At 41.3% G+C, this 19,714-nt stretch overlaps 1 protein-coding gene across 2 annotated transcripts in view; it reads left to right on the top strand.

The window, feature by feature from the left end:
* Positions 1–1,618: 1,618 nt before the first annotated feature.
* Positions 1,619–19,714, top strand: part of LOC138982939 (inositol polyphosphate-5-phosphatase A-like) — a 61,246-nt gene continuing 43,150 nt past the window's right edge. For both annotated transcript variants that reach the window (XM_070356335.1, XM_070356334.1), the window contains exons 1-3: positions 1,619–1,844; positions 7,404–7,445; positions 10,578–10,678. In XM_070356335.1, the coding sequence (XP_070212436.1) occupies positions 1,782–1,844; positions 7,404–7,445; positions 10,578–10,678 (206 nt within the window). In that variant the 5' untranslated portion in view covers positions 1,619–1,781. The remainder of the gene's footprint in view (positions 1,845–7,403; positions 7,446–10,577; positions 10,679–19,714) is intronic.

Genomic DNA, 19,714 nt, shown 5'->3' with positions numbered 1-19,714 from the left:
TTTACCCCGCTATTTAGGCAGCCATACGCCGTTTTCGGAGGAAGCATGCTGGGTATTTTCGTGTTTCTATAACCCACCGAACTCTGACATGGATTACAGGATCTTTTTCGTGCGCACTTGGTCTTGTGCTTGCGTGTACACACGGGGGTGTTCGGACACCGAGGAGAGTCTGCACACAAAGTTGACTCTGAGAAATAAATCTCTCGCCGAACGTGGGGACGAACTCACGCTGACAGCGGCCAACCGGATACAAATCCAGCGCGCTACCGACTGAGCTACATCCCCGCCCCACACAAACAAACAAAAACAGTCATCTTTTCTTTTTTCTTACAAAAAATTCTGTCACCATAATAATTTCATGTTACTCTACTTTTCAGAAAAATATGACCTCCAGTGTGTATCACTTTATTTATATCACTCGTAAATTAATCAGGATACATAGTATAATTATACAGTTAATACCACTCACCTATTTTTCTCTTTGAATTCTAGGAAATGAGAGAGGGAACTCATCACAAAATACTTAGATACAGATTTTGCACACCGTATAAACAGTTGTCTTACTTTCGTTTCATTGTGATTGTGGAACATTGATCGGCAAAAGCGACAATCAACAATTACACAAATTAAGGTAAGAATAGATTGCCATTCTTGCAGTGATAGTAAATGATTGTAAAGTGTGTATAAAAGAGTAAATTCAGTAATCATCAAAAGTTAGCTTTGAGTTTTTGGTGAGTCAGTATGTGGAAGTGTCGTGTGTGTGTGTGTGTGTGTGTGTGTGTGTGTGTGTCAGTGTGTGCGGTGTGTGTGTGTGTGTGTGCAGTGTGTGTACGTCACGTGTAATGATGACACGATGGTTAGCCGCGCGAGTGTGCCGTGCCGGTGTCAGTATATATAATACGGCAGGGGTGTGTGTTTGTCACATGGGTATCATATCAATATCAGTAGGCTACGGATGCGTGTATGTGTGTGTGTGTGTGTGTGTGTGTGTGTGTGTGTGTGTGCGGTGTGTGTGTGTGATGATAAAATCGCCAACAGTTCAAGGAACAAAACAACAACTCCACAAACAAACGAACAGACGGACAGACAGAAAAGCGGCGCGGAGACAGACACTCAGTGACGCGGACATGGTACGTAGTCGTAGAGGTCCGCCCGTATTTTTTCAGTATTTAACAACATCAACAGTATGACAACAAAAGCAACAAAAACAACAACATAAACAGCAGCGATAACAACAACAACAACCGGATAACGGCAACAACATCAACACTACGGTTACACTGACTGGCTAACTCATACATAGCTCAGTCAAGCGCCTTATCCAGGGATCGGCACACACACAAAATGAATTTAGTACATATGCTGCACCTCAACCTTCCATAATTTAAGCACAACCTGCAACTACGATTGTTTATGACGTATCATGATGAGTTAGGATAGGAACCAACTAGTCATTTCCTCCACCCACCTCTCCCAGTCTCCCGCGTGTGCTGGTGTTGGAAGGGAACAAACTCCATCCCAAGAAGCGAGAAAACTTCGTCAGTACGCACGAGTGATGTCCCTTGTTGAAGTGGCGCTGGTGCTAATGACGTCAAAGATTTCATTAGCCAGGGGAGCGAAATGTCAAATTGATCCAGCAGGATATCGATTGAGTAGTGCGATCGTGTGTAGCCGACATGGACGTACCTAACACGCTGCTGGGGCGAGCTGTTGTTGTTGAATACGCGATATGAGCGGATATTTTACTGTGATCGGAGTACTGCTTGGGCTGTGTCGGTGAAATGGATGGAGATACAACAAAAATCCTCTTGATCACTGCAAATGTTGGGTCCATTTTTGAGGAGGTAAGCGACAATTTGTCCACAAAATCTCGTCTGCTAGAACCTGTGGTGTGTAGAACATCATACACTATGCTGATCTTGGAAACTATTTAATTCTTTTCTCGCTCGAGGAAATGGAAGTGGATATGTTGCTAGCTTTTTGCCATAATCTGATATAGTTGTGTTGACTGATAATTTACTCTGTGTTTGCAAAGTGAAAGCAAAATTAATGTTGACATTCCATTATATGAGCCTGTGCCAAAACGTGGTCAGCAAGAAGATACCTACCTTTCAAGAATAATTTCTCTTCATGAAAGCAGCAAGTTACTAATAGCACCACTCCTTCTTAAAGTAAACCCTTCAGAGAGATAGTGCAGATAATTGCATCAGATTTTATCAATTGGAAGGTCTTGAAAAGGTTATTAGAATGCCCCAAAATGACAAAATCCGACACTTTCAAAGTGGGACATTTGACACATAGCTACTTCATTGTTTTGTAAGAGCATGTATGCTCATTGGATATTAAATTTCTTGATTGTATTTCTGTGAGTATGAGGATTTGCTCAAATGAGTTTGCACCCAAAACATGTTTGAATATTTATGAAAAATTTGAGTTTTAAAAGTGGCGTGTCAACACTCAACTGTAACGGTTCATGTCCTAAATTTCTCAAATTTAAGGCTGCAATTTTCTTATTTAAATTAATTATATATTTGATAACTTTCAGTACATTAGCATCAAGAAAAGAGCCTTTACACTGAAGCCTCATCATCATGCTCATGACAAAAATCAGATGTCATTTCTACACTCTTATTTTTGAAATTTCAAATATTTTATAATTACTGTGTCTTTTCGTTACGATTGACCATTTCCTTATAAAATTCACAATTTGTTTCCTCTCTTTTGAATTACGGTTTAAAATGATAGCTTTTAATCGAAATCAATTTAAAAACACTTTCATCTTATTCCTTGTCGGTTCCTGATTCCAAAAACATATAGATATGATATGTTTGGATTAAAAACACGCTCAGAAAGTTAAAACGAAGAGAGGTACACTACAGTAAAGCGTGCTATGAAGCACAGCGCAACCGCTACCTCGCCAAACAGGCTCGTCACTTTCACTGCCTTTTGCACTAGCGGCGGACTACGTTCAGTTTCATTCTGTGAGTTCCACAGCTTGACTAAATGTAGTAATTTCGCCTTACGCGACTTGTTTTTTTAGTCCAGCAGTCTCAGCTATGTGAGCAATAGCAATATATCATTAGCTTACAATGCATGTATGTATAAAAATGTGATTTTGAGCCATTTAACACTTTTTATGAACAAAATATTAGGCATAGTACTGTGTCCTGCGTTAGGCAAAAAAAAAAAAAGGTGTGGTTAAGGTAACATAGCCAAAAAAGATAGGGTAGGAAGGTAGGCAATCACTTCTTTTTTTTCTAATGTGTACAAATTAAACCTACTTGACAGGGAAATAAGTGTGCGACTCGAGCGCTTTCGCTTTCATTGCGTTTTCTGCACTCGTTTTCTTTTTGTTTGTTGTTGTTGTTGTTGTTGTTGACAAATGTAATTAAAAGTTATAGGGTCGGCCCATAAAAATAGGGTAGGTCGGGTTACCGTAACCACACCTATTTTTTTTAGGCCTTACACTAAGTTACAGTTGACACACATAAATATCAAGCTTTGTCCTGGTATTATCAAAAAGGTATGCTACCAGTTATCTTTTAACTGTCAAAAACAGAATCCTAAAACAGTCAAAATGACTATATTAAATTTGCAAAGCTCTGTTTGTATTCTGAATTTTGCATGTGAATGTCCCATTTCAAGGATCACCTTTTGGCACAGGCTCATATACCTCAGCTCATGGTATCTGTCTCATTCACAATGACACAATAAATCTGATCAACTGAAGCTGTAAATACATCGTTTCTAAATAAAAAAAAGGAGCTAACTCCTTTTCGTTTTATGTTTATTCTTAATAATAAAATATTATAATTTATACACAAAGGTCCACAATCGTTATTTTCAAGTGCAGTTGGACCGCTAGCGGTAACACCAGCAACACAAATCTTGTACATCACCTAAACCTTAATCTTTTATTTGTATGTATACATGTGCATCAGTTTTAAGCATCAGCACTCAGAGAATAACAACTGATAGTTCAGTCTGTGATGACGAAATTAAGTCATTTGCAAGTGTGCTCCAGATGGATGAATTCTGGTACAAGTTTTCTTTTTTCTTTCTAATTTTTTTGCACAAACCTGATACTGTTAAAAAAATATTATGGAGTAACCACTAGTGCCCAATAGTTCTATACTTTAAATATAATACCTAGCATCATGTTTCATGCTTGTTTTTTTGTCTAAACATTTTGGTTTCCTGTGTGAACTTATTTCATGCTTGTTTTCTTGCTATTCTCAATTCTGTCTCCTTTCTGATGGTTTTGCATAGATCTTGCAAAACAAGTCATGTCTAGCAAGTGACATTTTCTAGCACAGAACAGTGACTATTTTGTTTGTGGAGCATTCATCAGATTCAGAGTAGCCAAATTATCAAAGAAAGACTTTTGCCCTTCCATTTTTGCTCACCTTTCAAACCCCATTATATTATATATAATATATTCATGGTTTTGTTGTTGTGTGTTTTTCTTTCCAATGACTGAATGAGCGTTATAGCTTTACTAACATTTGGCTAGGGTTGAAATGTATTTTGCTTCCCATGTACAGGGATGTCGTTAGGCGTCGGACATCGGACATAGACCGATTAAAAGGCTCAAATGTCTGATTCACATAGCCGCATTGCGGTCAGATTTCCTATCGTTTTCAACTGAGCGCGGTCATGGTCCGATAAGAACTCCACTCCTTCGGACAGCGCGATATTTGATAATTTTCTTTTCGTGATAGTGCTGAAGTTTTTGGTCGTTTTTTAGTTGTTTTTTTCTTTTTTGTGTGTGTCCTGTTTGAAACAAATGTAATAAAACAATATATACGCACACAATGTTGGTGCATATATGTGTGTTTGCACATGATAATTTTGTGTTTTGCACACAATTATAATGTCCTATTAAAATGTCTGAAAGCAGTCAAATGTCCTATTGACGCCGAAGAGCTCAGGACATTTGTCCTATAGGTATGAATTTGTAGCAACATCCCTGCATGTAGAAGGAGAATGGGCTGATGGTGGGATGGGGGATTGAATATAAGCCATTGTAGGATCAAAAAGACAAAGCGCCTTGGTGATCATCCCTGTTCCTAGTGTATAATCTATAATTTAAGTGTGTCTGTGTGATCAGGCTTTGATTTATAATTATAGTCTGATAATCACTAAATCCTGCTTGCATCGTCTCACACGTGAGACACTGATTCATTATAAGTGATAATCATTGTTGAGCATTTCTGTGTCTTACTGGTGCTGAGTGTTAGTTGCAGTCATTGCGTAGACAGTTCATACTGCATGACTGTGTACAGTACATGTACATGTATATATATGTCGCATGTGTGACTTCAGTTGTGTTTTTGGCATTAGCCTGGAACAAAATGCCAACGGCAATGACAGCGGGAGTGCTAATAGCTGGACAAATTGCAGGAGGTTTCCCCAGGGTCAGCACAGTGTTATGTCCATAGGGTGGGGTGCTTTATAGTTTATAATTGCCTTTATTATCATAATGTTTTTTCTTGTTCCTCTGTTCATACACTGCTACAGTGTCCCTTTTTATTGTTCATTACTTCTGAAGCATGTTTGCTTTTGTTATTAATATTATGTACAGTGTTTTTACACTTCAGCAGTAATTCCAATACTGAGTATTAGTAATTAATACTGTGTGTATTAACTGTAGTGAGATTGAGAAGGCACCATTGGGAAGACATCCATTGTTTTTGTGAGATGGTGAGGGTATGTGTTGAGGCATGCAGTCTCAGACTTAAACAACACATTTGTGCACAATACAATATATATGTCACAAGTTCATGCCTGCTCCTGTATTTTTCTATACTGTTATTTGGTTCACTTAGCAACAGGTATCTAATTAAGATATAATGTATACACTGTGTATCCCTAAAATTTGGCAAACAGATCAGGAATTAAGATGCATCTTGATTGTTAGATGCAGGAACAAATCTTGATTACTGTCTTTCAAACAGGGTGTGGCACCTGGTTAGGCCACACACAAAAAAAGTCTGTTTACGGTATCCCGACTGACCCTATTTTTTCGCGCGACCCTAGACTTTTTTTGGCATTTGGGGAAAAAAGTCTTTGTTTTTTGGCAAAATAACTTAAAAATATGGTTTTTTGGAGAGAAAAAAATAAAAATCACGACCTACCGACCCTATTTTTTGTGCCTATGTTACCGTAAACAGATTATTTTTTGTTGTTGGCCTTATTGTACCCAGGCTGCCAAGTTAGTTGGTGTGTGATTCGATTTGGAGGTACATGTAAGAGAAGGAAGAGGCCAATTTAAGCAATAATGAGTACCAAGATAGACTGATACTGTGGTAGTGATAATTGTAGAGCTCTGGTAATCTTCTTCCTCCTTACAAAAGCCACTGACCTCCCCTCCATTCATGCCTGATGTTTTGTTTGTTTGTTCGTTCATGGGCTGAAACTCCCACGGCTTTTACGTGTATGACCGTTTTTACCCCGCCATTGAGGCAGCCATACGCTTCGAAGGAAGCATGCTGAGTATTTTCGTGTTTCTATAACCCACCGAACTCTGACATGGATTACAGGATCTTTTTCGTGCGCACTTGGTCTTGTGCTTGCGTGTACACACGGGGGTGTTCGGACACCGAGGAGAGTCTGCACACAAAGTTGACTCTGAGAAATAAATCTCTCGCCGAACGTGGGGCATTCATGCCTGATGACATGATGAAGTTGGGAACCGTCATTGGCCATGTTTTTGCCAGAATTGGACTGAATCAAATGAGTGTCTGAACAGGTCTTTCTGATCCAACTGCAGCGGAAGCAGTTCCCATTAGTACTACCATTGACAATGCCAGTCTATCACTGAGTGTTAAAAATTAATGAGTTGCTGACAATTACACCTTTTTTTTGGGTCAAAATTATCAATTGATACATTTTATGTACATGTATTTATTACACATTTTATATTTGGGATTGAGTTTGCGGCATTGTCAATGCAAATTTGAGGGTAAACAGAAACGGTATTTTCAACTTTGAAACTGACAGTAACAAACTGACATAAACTAACAGTAACATAGTGTCACTGTCAGGTACAATGTTGATTTTGGGTAGTTTTCAGCAAAAAGCAAAATTGAGTCATGAGTATCTCACTTTTGGTTGGTCTCACGCTTGTCCTCTCCTGACCAGGTACCACTGTAACAATGTATGGGGCTGGCCTGACACAAAGAGGATGGGGTGGAGTTGACTGTAGCCATCCCGTTTTCTTTTGCAGCATGAACAATTTCCCTAGAGGTGCTTGAAATTGAAGACAGATTGCATTTTTGTATGCTTAGCTCAGAATAGCCTGAAATGTAAGACGGATTGACTGCATTTCTTTTGGGTGCTTTTCCTCTGAATAGGTTAAAATTGAAAGAAGATTGACCCTATTTTCTTTTTTCTCCTTTCAGCCCACGCAGATGTTCCAGCCATGGCTGAAAGCATTTTTGCAGGTGAGTAAACTAGAAGAAGAATGTGTTGTGATTACAAATACAATATTACTGGTATTGGTAAACTTGTGGGTGGGATATAAATCATATTATCATAATTATGCTTTCACAGATAAATTATTCAAGTACTTTGGTTTAAGTTTGTGTATTATAACTCAGTGTCCAGTAATCTGTTTCACTTTCAGTATCATGTAATGATGTATACATGTATTGCTTAATAATGTGTTTTAATTACCCCTTTTTTTCTTTTTTTTTACTGCTGTGCTTTTCACATCTAAATTTCCATGCAAATAGAGGGATAAGAATACATGTGATTAAGGCAACAGCTGGAGGTAATAAAAATGTGAAATTAGAGGATGAAGTGTGTTTCTGGTTATACATCAGCGATGCTGCTTGTTTTCTTGTTAGCGCTTGGAAATAAGTGAGTATGCTGACGGATGGATTTTGCAAAAAGTTATAGGGAGCAGAAGATTTTTTTCTCAGTTTCTCTGTGTTGTTTAATTGCAAGAACTAAGTGCTCCTCTCTCCCATTTGTGAAATGTTAAGACTTTAAGTTTAAGGGACATGACTGAGCAAAAAAACCACCAACTTTAGGCCCCCCCCAAAAAAGTTGTATGTTTCTGGTAACATGGCTTAAAAAAATAGGGTAGGTAGGTAGGGATTTTAAATTTTTTATTTTTGGTCAGGGTAGAAAATAACTATACTGTGACGCAAAGAGACTGGACTTACTATACAAAGAGAAAGACAACACATTACAAAACAAATGAGACAAAAGGGATGCAGGGTTATCCCCCTTGTGTCGTCTGCCGTCTGTTACTTTCGTTTTGACGCTTTTTTTCTTCTTTTTTTTCTACAAATGCAATAAAAAAAAAAGTCTAGAGTCGGCGGGAAAAAACTAGGTAGGGTCAGGTGACCAGAAACATACAACTTTTTTTTTGGGGCCTTGTAGACTTAGAGATTGGGGGCTGTACTTATATCACAACACACCATGAATATCTTAAAATAGGTGTTTAATGGCTTGATTACTCAAATTGAAAACGCCTTTGTTTTGAGTGGGTATAGGAGACTGTAATTTGTTTGGCGTCGCCTTTTTTTTAGACCAGTCTTGATTTTCGTCCTATGTACCTTTTTATGCTTTTGCACCTGGGCGGAACTTTTATTTCATGCGCGGTTCCCAGAGATACTGATTTGAAATCGTACAGAAAGCTTAGAGTTTGTTTTTTGGGTTGAATATATGACAACACACTCTAGGAATGTCTTAGAATTAATGCTTGAGCTTTCTATTTTTCAAATTTAAATGCTGTATAATGTATTTGGTAGTCTTTTCAGACCATGATATTCTCCAATGGACATTGTGTTTGTTTAAGTTGTGTACAGCCATTTAGCCCCATATGGCACATAATGTGCATGCGTTTGTTAGATTACTGGGTTGACTTCCTGAAAACGATGGTTTTAATCTGCTTTCAGCCTTTGACAAATGCTATCAGGGCTAAATAAAATATGTTGACGAAAAAAAGTCGGGCCCCAGGAGAGTAAAAGAAGAAAACCGCTCACTAATTAAATTTCCTTTAATTATTGGGCACAGTTACAGATAATTTTCGAGCAAAATCATTGCAGTTGTATCTAAATAACAGAACAACAAATGTCCCTTGAACTTTTTAAGGTCCAACTCCAATTCGTCAGAAACCTTCCCAAAATGGCGCCTTAGGTATACTATACTGTAAAATGATCAAACTGTAAAAGGATGTGCTTTTAGAGGAAAACTGCGAATGCATGAATCACAACTTGGCCTCATCCTGTACATGACACTGACATTACATGCTTTTGTTTGTAAAATGAATAGCTAGCAATAATACAAGCATCAGCTTCTTTTCATAGTTTATGACACTGACAGATTGGTTGCAGAGAAGCGCATGACTTGGGAAATAAGTAGTGTGCATATAATTGGAAACATGATTTTCAGTTGTAAAAATTAATTCAGCACACACCAAAGAAATACAAGACCCCCCAAAAAAGAAGGAAAAAAAGAGAAAAATAAATTAAATAAAAGAAGGGAGAAAACATGGCAAACTAAAAAAATTCACATACAAACAAACTCCTGTTCACAACAATCAGCAGCTGTGTAGCTGATTCAGACAAATAGTTTGAAATGGAAGGGGGCTTGACCCAGTTTAGTGCCCTGAAAACACACCTTGCTGAAACAGCAATTGTATTTTGGGAAAGTTATTCTTGGACTGGTACAGGGCGTTATTTTGCCTGTACACAGATTATTATGCAAAACTATATTTTTGTTGCACTTGACTTTGTCCCCACCTGTTGGGGACTTACTCCTACTTAAATAAGTGCAAAGCTATCACTAGTATCAGATAGTTAAGCAAAGAAAGGAAGAGGTTTTGAGATATTTTCTTAAACACTGATAAGTTCAGAATTTATGCTATTTTTTTATTTCACAATTTAGTGTGTCATGTGTCGAAAAGTCAATAATTTTTAAAGCCAAGCATAAGTCGGAAACAGATAACCACATAACTATTAATGAAGCAAGACAGGCACACATATGTGCATACTACTACCAGATAGGACATTGTTTTTACAATGTGGATGATTCGTTTGGAACATTTAGCAGAAGGACCTTGTTCTTCTTCTGGTCGTTTTAGAAACAGATATTTTCTTAATCTTAATGAATAGACTAGAGAGAGGGAGAGTTTTGTAAGGGAGTTGGACGGGCGCAATGGCACAGTGGATAAAGTGTCGGTCTCCCATGCTGAAGGTCCAGTCTCTGAATCCCGACCCCACCTGTCGTGCTAAGGGTGGAGATATATATTTACGATCTCTGAGGTCAACTTATGTGCAGATCTGCTGGTGCTTAATCTCCTTTGTGTGTACACGCTGAAAAAATCCTGTAATCCATGTCAGTCAGAGCTTGTTGGATTATAGAAACACGAAAATACCAAGCATGCATCCACCAAAATGGCGTGTGACTGCCTGAATGGCGGGGTAAAAAAAAAAGGTCATAACACATAACAACCCACTTGTGCAAAAAAAACATGCGTGTATGTGGGGTACAGAAAAAGTAGAACGGAGTTGTGCAGACACCCAAACCCATGAAACGTGACAAAATAAGGATGATGCTTTCAGGAGATCCAAGAGAAAGAGCCAGGTGTGGTGGCACTGCACTGTCAGGAGGTGGGAGGCAAGAACTATGAGGCCTCTATGCAGCATGTCAACCAGTTCATCAAGTAAGTGCTTTTGTACTGAGGTGGTAGGTTTGACTGGAAGGTTTTGGGTTTATTAGTTATTTAGATTCATGAGTGAAGAGTTCAAGACCGTCTGTTATTGTCAGACTGAGAGTTTACCTTTTTGTCTGCCTGTAGGTCTGTCTGTTCGTCTCTCTCTCCCTCCCCGTTGCTTCCTCACATGTATGTATATATATATATGCGCGCGGACATACACACACACACGCACGTGACACACAAGCACGCAGTGGCACATGTTTTACACACCAGTGTGGCCGATTGGCATTTGCTTACCACGACCGAATATGTTAACGCATACATGAACCCGCGTACTTGGAATAGAATGGCGAAAGAGAGGGATGGGATCAAGGATAAATTTCTCTACAGAATATCGATCACTCTAAACATGATAGGCCATGTTTAGACCGAGGCCATGTTTAGACCGAGAGGACATTATATATACTTACTAGATGAATACCCGCTTCGCCGGACCCGGCTTTGCCAGGTGAGTGGCGCACCAATACCCGGCTTCGCCGGGTACCCGGCTTCGCGGGGCTAGATGAATACCCGCTTCGCCGGGTGAGTGGCGCACCACTCGGGTTCGCCGGGCGCACTGTACGCCGGCTTCGCCGGGCGCACCGTACGCGATTGACGCCACACGAAGGAAGGGAGATAAACGCGCAAAACACTGGAGAAGATAAGGAAGAGTTACTGGGAATGGATGTACAGAAAAACCAAAATCGGTTCAGCGCTGCGCGCTGAGAGCACACGTTGAAAATTTTCATCGAGCAGATTGTGTCCGGGGTCTACCTGAATATGCCCACCAAATTTGAAGCAGATCCATCGAGAACTTTGGCCGTGCATCGCGAAGAAAGACAGACAGACAGACAGACACACACAAGCCGTATATATAGATACTAGATGAATACCCGCTTCGCCGGGTACGGCTTCGCCGGGAAGAAGTCGAGCCGAATACCCGGCTGCGCCGGGGACCCGGAAAAGCCGGGTGTAAAGCCGGCGCACCGCACGAAGGAAGGGAGATAAACGCGCAAAACACTGGAGAAGAGTAAAAATAGTATAACGGGAATATGGATTGAGCGTTGTCGACAGTGACCTTCTAAAAATAGAAATGGGAATATGGATTGACGCCACACGAAGGAAGGGAGATAAACGCTGAAAACACTGGAGAAGATAAGGAAGAGTTACTGGGAATGGATCCAGAGAAAAACCAAAATCGGTTCAGCGCTGCGCGCTGAGAGCACGTGTTAAAATATCTCATCGAGCAGGTTGTGTCCGGGGTGTAGCTGAATATGGCCACCAAATTTGAAACAGATCCATCGAGAACCTTGGGCGTGCATCGCGGACACACACACAGTGACACACAGACACAAGTCGTATATATATATATACATCACATCTATCTAACTGAAACTAGTATCATGAAGAGAGGAAGAATCTCGATCAATCCTAACCGTCTCAGGCATGAAGAATACCCTGCAGAGAAGTTTTGATGCGCTGGACGCGAACAATAATATTCTGAATAATAGTTCATGTCCAGCGCAGCTAGTCTTCGGTGCTCGAAAAGTTTTAAAACAGCATTGCCCTTGCAATTTTTGGCAGCATCACGACTACGTGTACCAATGATTTCCCCTTCCTCTTTAGCATCACGACTCGCTGGTTAATTTGGACGGAAAGATTGCACTCCTTTTTTCCACTTCAGTTCAACAAAGATATTGACACCTGTGTCGTTTTATTGGGACTTTCAATGAACAAAAAGCGCTTGTTTAGGCTAGGTAGTACACTTTTCAGCTTGGGAGTTTCGTTCGTAGGGGTAATAATGTAACAGCCACTCAAATACGAGTAAATCCGAAAATGGCCCGACAACAACAACAACTTGAAATTTTTTTTAAAAACCAACAAAACCCTCCACAAAAACGATATCTCGAAAAACAACAACACAAAAACAACTGTCAAGATATAAGAATTGGCAGGAATCAGCAACGTTTTCAATGAGAGATGACCTATCGATTATCTATAAATGCAGGTAATTTTGTACGGCTATGTTACGTTATTCCTTTGAAGCAGTTTCTCAAGTGCAACTAACACCGATCAGCGCAGACAAGGAGAGAACGCAGTTCCAAGGCGCAGGCATTCGGTGTCTATGCAAGGTCTACGTTCTACTTCTATATCTAAGCAGCTCGGATGAAAAGAGGACTTGGTTCTAAAGCGGCTCAGATGATCGCTTGCCGGAGATCTAGGAGAAAGATTACCCCCAGCGTGTTAGTAAAACGTTCTATAAACAAACGCTCCTGGGTAGTTATTCTTCCTTCTGGTCGCCGTCAGAATGCTTTGCATTTTTTGGCTGCTGCGGATGTTGTTGTTTCCCAGAGCTTGCTGTTGGCGAGTGTTTGACAGACGCAACGATAGTTTCTTTTTCTCTCGACAGATGTTCGGAATCAAGACTTGGTTCCTTTTGTTTCTATCAAGGCTGGCTGTCTGCATTTCCTAACGAGTTCACCCACCGACTTCACAAATTGTCTTCCTGGTCTGTGTTTACACGTGTTTAATCCAAGAGCATGTACGAAGTGGGAAAAGAGGTGTGTTAAGAAGACTGGAGAGGGCTGAAGACAATGTGTCAATGTGTAGAGTACAGACAATTTTTGTGTTTTTTCTTCTGGAGTATTGCATACCAGAGAACTCGGATAATCGATATCCTAGCAGTATACAAACGCGCGCTCACACACACACACACACACACACACACACACACACACACACATATTCACACTTTCACATATTCACACTTTCACACACACACGTACTTGGTATTTTTGTTGTTGTTAGATCACGATCCATTCAGAATTCCGTTCCTTGTCAACGATCATGTAAATCACCACATTTCTGTCCAAGCTTGTGCAACCCCCCGCGGGTTAGGGGGAAGAATTTACCCGATGCTCCCCAGCATGTCGTAAGAGGCGACTAACGGATTCTGTTTCTCTTTTTACCCTTGTTAAGTGTTTCTTGTATAGAATATAGTCAATTTTTGTACTAAAAGATTTGACTGAAGCAGTATGTAAGAAATGTTAAGTCCTTTGTACTGGAAACTTGCATTCTCCCAGTAAGGTAATACATTGTACTACGTTGCAAGCCCCTGGAGCAAATTTTTGATTAGTGCTTTTGTGAACAAGAAACAATTGACAAGTGGCTCTATCCCATCTCCCCCCTTTCCCCGTCGCGATATAACCTTCGTGGTTGAAAACGACGTTAAACACCAAATAAAGAAAGAAAGGGACAAGAGCATTCTTCCACTTTCTCTCACACCAAAAATCAACAGCCTTGTTTCCCTCTGCGCCGGCAGGGAGTTTTTGTGTGTGCTTAATAAATTACGTAGCTGACAGCAATGTCAATCACGAGCGAAATTAATTCAGAAAATAAATCACTCTGCACTGGAGACAAGCAGCTGATGTTTGGTAAGTGTCCAATTGGCGAATGACTTGGACATCCTGGACAGATCTGTAGTTATTAAAATGATAATTTACATTGGAATGCAAATTCACTTCCCATGCAAAATCCTTTTTAGACATATATATGAGTAAGGTAGCTTAGAATACTGTCTGGGTCATTATGCAAGGTCAAATCGTAGGAGTTTACGCTAGAGTAGGATGGCTTTGATGAGATGAGCTTCCGTTATTCAATGCACGCCGGCTGTCCCTTGTAGAAACGACGACGCGTGATTGTGCATAACGTATTCATATAAAAGCCGCCTGCTGTTGATATACGGACAAAAATGATTAACTTGTTTATTTATTCAGGTCGTCAGACAACTTAGAAGCAAACAGTATCGATGTAATACATGTCCCCGTCAGATTGAATTCTACTCCGGTGGTGAATAAAAAAAATATATTTAATAACATCCTCAGTCTATTTCGACCCATGTGCGCACCGGGTGGGTTATCGCTTTCTATCAGTAGTCGGATAAACTATTTTATTACCAATTCAGTGCCCCATATGTCTTTTTGACCAAATCAGGACGCATTCTAGGTGACCCTCTAAATGTTATAACGTTCAGGCAGGGACCCTTTTTGTTTATCACGCTAAAATTTAACAAGACAAAGTAAAAATGTAATTCAACAATATCAGCGTGATTTATTCTAAAGAATGACACTTCAAATGCTGTCAGGTAATACTCTCTTTATCTAAAAAAAAATACCGAAAAGCGAGTTTTGTCGGTGGGTGCGTAACGGAACAGCAAGGCACCGCCCATCGTCTGAATATGCAATGCCGACCGCTCACTTGAAATCTAAATGATCAAAGTTTAAGTTCGGAAAAATCAAGTGAAATTGCGCCACTCGCTTTACATCAAATGTATCTTTACGTCATTTCCCATCCGTCTGGAGTCGGTTCGAAATCTGTCGCTCTCTGTTCAACGAGAAAAAGCGAAGCAACCGAAACGCATGTTCAACATGGTTTATCTTGTGAGATTGTTGTGTGTCAAAGGCATTTGACCTGTGAATATTCATCACGTCAGGTGTGTTACTCTGATTGGCTGACTCAGGTCACGAGAATTCTTTGACTGACAGGCATAATCAGGTAGAAGCGCTCAAGTTCCCATTGCGGCTGTTCTGTCTAATTCGCGGGGTTGCTTCGAAATTTCTTTTGATCGAATTAAACGGTAATAAAACCGTTATTTCTAATATGCTGACTGTTAGCAAATGATAACAGACATGTCTCACAAACGATATCAGCATTCGCCTAAAAGGCTCATGCTTGATATCTTTTTTTCTCGACATGTCTTCTTATCATTTGCTAACAGTCAGCATATTAGAAATAACTCATAATATCAAACGCCACTTATATGGCCCCCACTCGCGTGCATTTCTCCGCCATACCCTGGCAATGATTCTCGAGTAATGCTTACATTTTACAATGAACAAACCCATCAGTTTGCAAATTATGGAAATGTGTTCACAAATTCATCATTACGTATCAAGACACCAAGTTTTCCCCAGGTCTTGGTCAATGCTGGTCGAAAACAGGTGAGGTCGTCACTTCGGTTCCAGTAATCTAGAATTTTCAAATTCAATGAACAGACGGCTGCAGACGGAAATGCGTCTTTGTCGACGGGTACCTTCCTGTACTTCATGTAGTTGTGAGAGTTAGAGAGCGGTAGCAAAACAGAGGCGCATAATACAATGATTGAACACGGTGACCTGACTCCTGAGACGTCTGGCCCTCTACTCCCGACTATGGCAAATAAGACAGTGTGACTTCTGTTTTGTTTGTTCTTCTGCCCTGGCGTAACACTTTATCCAGCCCTGTGTAGTGACCCAGTATTGTTGCGGCTGCTTCAGGTTTCCTTGTTGGCTTGTGGAAATTGTCTTGGCACTTCTTTTTAGCCCATCAGTCACTGTACTTCTTTCCGTATCCGAGCTCTTTCTTCGATCTACTAAATGGATCACCAGAATGAGGGCGCCTGACTGACCTACTCTGAAGCTCTACGGAGAGACGAGGCGCTAAAGAGAATAGCATAAAAATCACAAGGGGTGGTGGAATTAAAGTTATTCTGCCGTTCTCTCAGCAGTAGAATATATTGCTTGAATGGACCATTAGCCTGTCAAGGTGTGTCCGAATCGAAGACTGAAATTCTACTGTTACACTGTAATCGATGGGGTATACCTCCGAGGTCTTGCGACCATGAAAGCCTGTCTTCAGGCAGGAATCGCATGCTTTAAACTTCTGTGAGAAAAGAGTTATTTCATGGCTTTATGATATATATCAGGACAGAAAAATGATTTGCAATGTTGGTTGCCATGCTCACAAAGCGCGCTGCACGTGCGACTGATTAGTGAAAAGGGATAAAAACACATTATTGTGTGCACTGCGTGTTACTCTCATCAATAATAGCACCGGGTCGGTGAGCAGATCATTCTCATTTGTCAGCGATGCATGTCTATTGCTTCTTCTATTTTATTCCGTGGAATAGGTGATTACGACGACGGGTTATCCATCTCCCTGCGGAGTTGATGGGGTTGAATCGTGATGATGCGGATGGGAAATATAATGATCGACGGTCGAAGAGTGGCGGTGTCTGAGAGCTGCGCAGTTGAATCAGATCAAAGCGTACCCCTAATTCCTTTGATGCGGGTGGGTGGGGGGGGGGGGGGTAGGGGAAAGCGACATTACCTCAATTTTTTCTTGCGAAGTGTGAGAAGGAGAGAGTGGGAGAGCACGCCTTTTGCACAGATTTGCAATCTCAGAGGGGGGTGGGGTGGGGGGGGTATAAGTACCACACTGCGGAGACTAGTAGACTAGTACAAATCAGTTAGTGCATGGAAAATAACACAACTTGATGCCCTTCTTAAAAGAGACAGCTATCCGCGACTGATGATTTGCTAATCTGCCAAGCTGGCTTCTTCAAGGCAAAGCCTGCTAGGTGAATGCGCCACGTTATGACTGACTTGTCTTACAGCAACAGGGTTCCGCCTGTCTACCCGATTGCCTCCACTACACCAAGGCTCACTGATCAGGCTTCACATGTGTTGTAGTGGGGGGGGGGGGGGGGGGGGGGAGAGGAATAGGAGAATTTACCTGGCGTCTCTCCAGCCTCCCACTTTGCTGGCTTCAGTGCCGCCGCTCCACACACATTTTTCGTTCTCTCCTCTCTCCTCCCTCTCGCAATCCCATTAGCTTCTGTTCCAGTGACTGGCCGACGGACACGCTTTAAATGTTCGAGTCTGTCGTCTAGGTAGAGCTATATATAAATGCGTTTCTTCAAATTGAACAACACGACGTTTAACGTCTCCGCCTGTGGACAACATTCCACACGTCTTCTAAACTCTGATGTGAAGACTATTGCAGTTAGCTAAAGTTGCCAGAGAGGGTAATCTTCGTGAACGAAGGTTCTCTCTCTCTCTCTCTCTCTCTCTCTCTCTCTCTCTCTCTCTCTCTCTCTCTCTCTCTCTCTCTCTCTCTCTCTCTCTCTCTCTCTCTCTCTCTCTCTCTCTCTCTCTCTCTCTCTCTGTCGTGCGCTGTCTTTGGCGTTGGCGTCGTGTCGTTGAAGAAGTTGCAGATTTATGCGTCTCTGTCGTTTTTGGCATTGACCTTGCCTTGTCTCTCTAGCTATTAATGTTATACAGCGGGAAATCTATTACCGGCTGTATTTTTACTCGTTAATTATTACCCACTTTATTATCCCAGGCCAAGTAAAGTTTGATGGAACTAATACCAACCGGCTGTGAGAACTATACACGGGCCTAATACGTTGGTCAGTCAGAAAAACAGCTGTGCAGTATTTGCGGAGCGGTCGATGCAGCTGATATATATAATACGTATTGGTCAGTTCGTGAGTGCTAACAAAGATGGGGAGATCCAGCTGGTCTGAGTGGTTGTAATTGGTGGCGAAATGTGGTGCATTTCGAGCTGAAACTGGGATGGTTAATTGCTATAACGTATACACGTTGCCGTGCGAGAACGCGGTCAGTTTAACGGCCTGTTTGTGTCTAACTTTGTTGACCAGATTTTCCCTCTTCCATTTTGCATCCCCCCCCCCACACACACACACACACGCACACACACACACCCTGACGAACACGCGCATAGGCTCCACGCGCACATGCATCAACGTGCACTTAACATCTACATTTGTAGGTTCACTTTACACTCACGAAGATTCAACAATCTCTTTAGGTTTTGTTCTGTTCGTATTGTCATGAGCAGACACAATCCTGTCTGTCTGTTTCTCTGTTCAAGTGTTGCTTGCACGTTCAGAGTTAGTCACTGGATAACAATTCAATTACTCGGTCGGGTTTAAGTGCTTTTGGGTAGGTCACCACCACGGTCAGAATGAACGGAATCCTTCTGTGTATATCAAGGGATGGTTCTTGTCCCAAGTTTTTGCACGTCCGAAAACAAAGTCTAGTTCGAAATTCGCATTCTCGTGTCACTTTCAGTCACGAAGTTTGAGGTTCGTATTCAAGTGCCAGTCACGATTACAGATGCATGGCAGGAAAATATTTCAAAGTCTTTTGAAATGCCCCCATACCCCTCCTGTGTTTGTGCAATTGTCCGCGAGTCTGTCACCGAAATAACTTGTAAAGGTTTTGCTTACGCGAAACGTTGATAGAATGTTTGAACGACAGAGGGGGCGTGACAAGAGCTGAGAGCTTGCACTTTTAGCACAAGAAAATCTCGCTGTTCCAATTTCAATCGACAACCCCCCCCCCCCCCCCCCAACCGCCCTAACAAAAAATAACAAAAAACCCTTCCTTTGAGAGCCCTGTTTTTAAAATTTTTATAATTCCTCTAGAGAATGAGTGTACAGACTAGAAAGCAACGAAGAAGTGTGTTTGATTGTTGTACTCTCGCTTTTCATCTTCCTATTTCTAAATCCTCCCCCAATCAACCCTACCACCCCGACCCCGGGCCCAAAATTGTGGTTCACCAGACTGTTTAGATGTGAAAGACACGAAGAATCGAGTGCAATTGTTGTACCCCCGCTGGCCTTTCTAAAAACCAGACTGTTCAAAAACGCCTCTGGCTTTGCAGGCGTGTGGGACTTCCTGTGTATTGCAGATTCTTTTGATTTAGAAAGGGAATTTTGCCCACACTGTTTTCTAAATCTGTGTTGCGAAAGTCTCCGATTGTCTGTCTTTCTCCCGAACACAAGCATGCAGACACACACACGAGCATACACTCGCGCACAGACAGACACGACACAGATACTGAGACAGACACAAAGAAGCGTTCACGAACAGACCCCCCCCCCCCCACCCCCACCCCCTCCCTCCACACATAGAGCAAGTCTCGATGTACAACACAAGGCAGCTTGTTTCGTTTATTCTCGTTTTCTAGGAATTATATGATGCTCAGTGTATATTAATTATTATCAACAAGTCGCTTAAGGCGAAAATACAACATTTAGTCAAGCTCAGTCGAACCAGAGGTCGAACTCACAGAATGAAACTGAACGCATTGCATTTTTTCCGCAAGACCGTACACTCGTAGCATCGTCTGTCCACCGCTCGTGGCAAAGACAGTAAA

This window comes from Littorina saxatilis, linkage group LG12 (genome assembly GCF_037325665.1).
Source record: "Littorina saxatilis isolate snail1 linkage group LG12, US_GU_Lsax_2.0, whole genome shotgun sequence".
In the NCBI taxonomy this organism is placed as follows: domain Eukaryota; kingdom Metazoa; phylum Mollusca; class Gastropoda; order Littorinimorpha; family Littorinidae; genus Littorina; species Littorina saxatilis.
The sequence above is the reverse complement of the archived record's forward strand: the minus strand, read 5'-3'. Positions and strand labels throughout refer to the sequence as shown.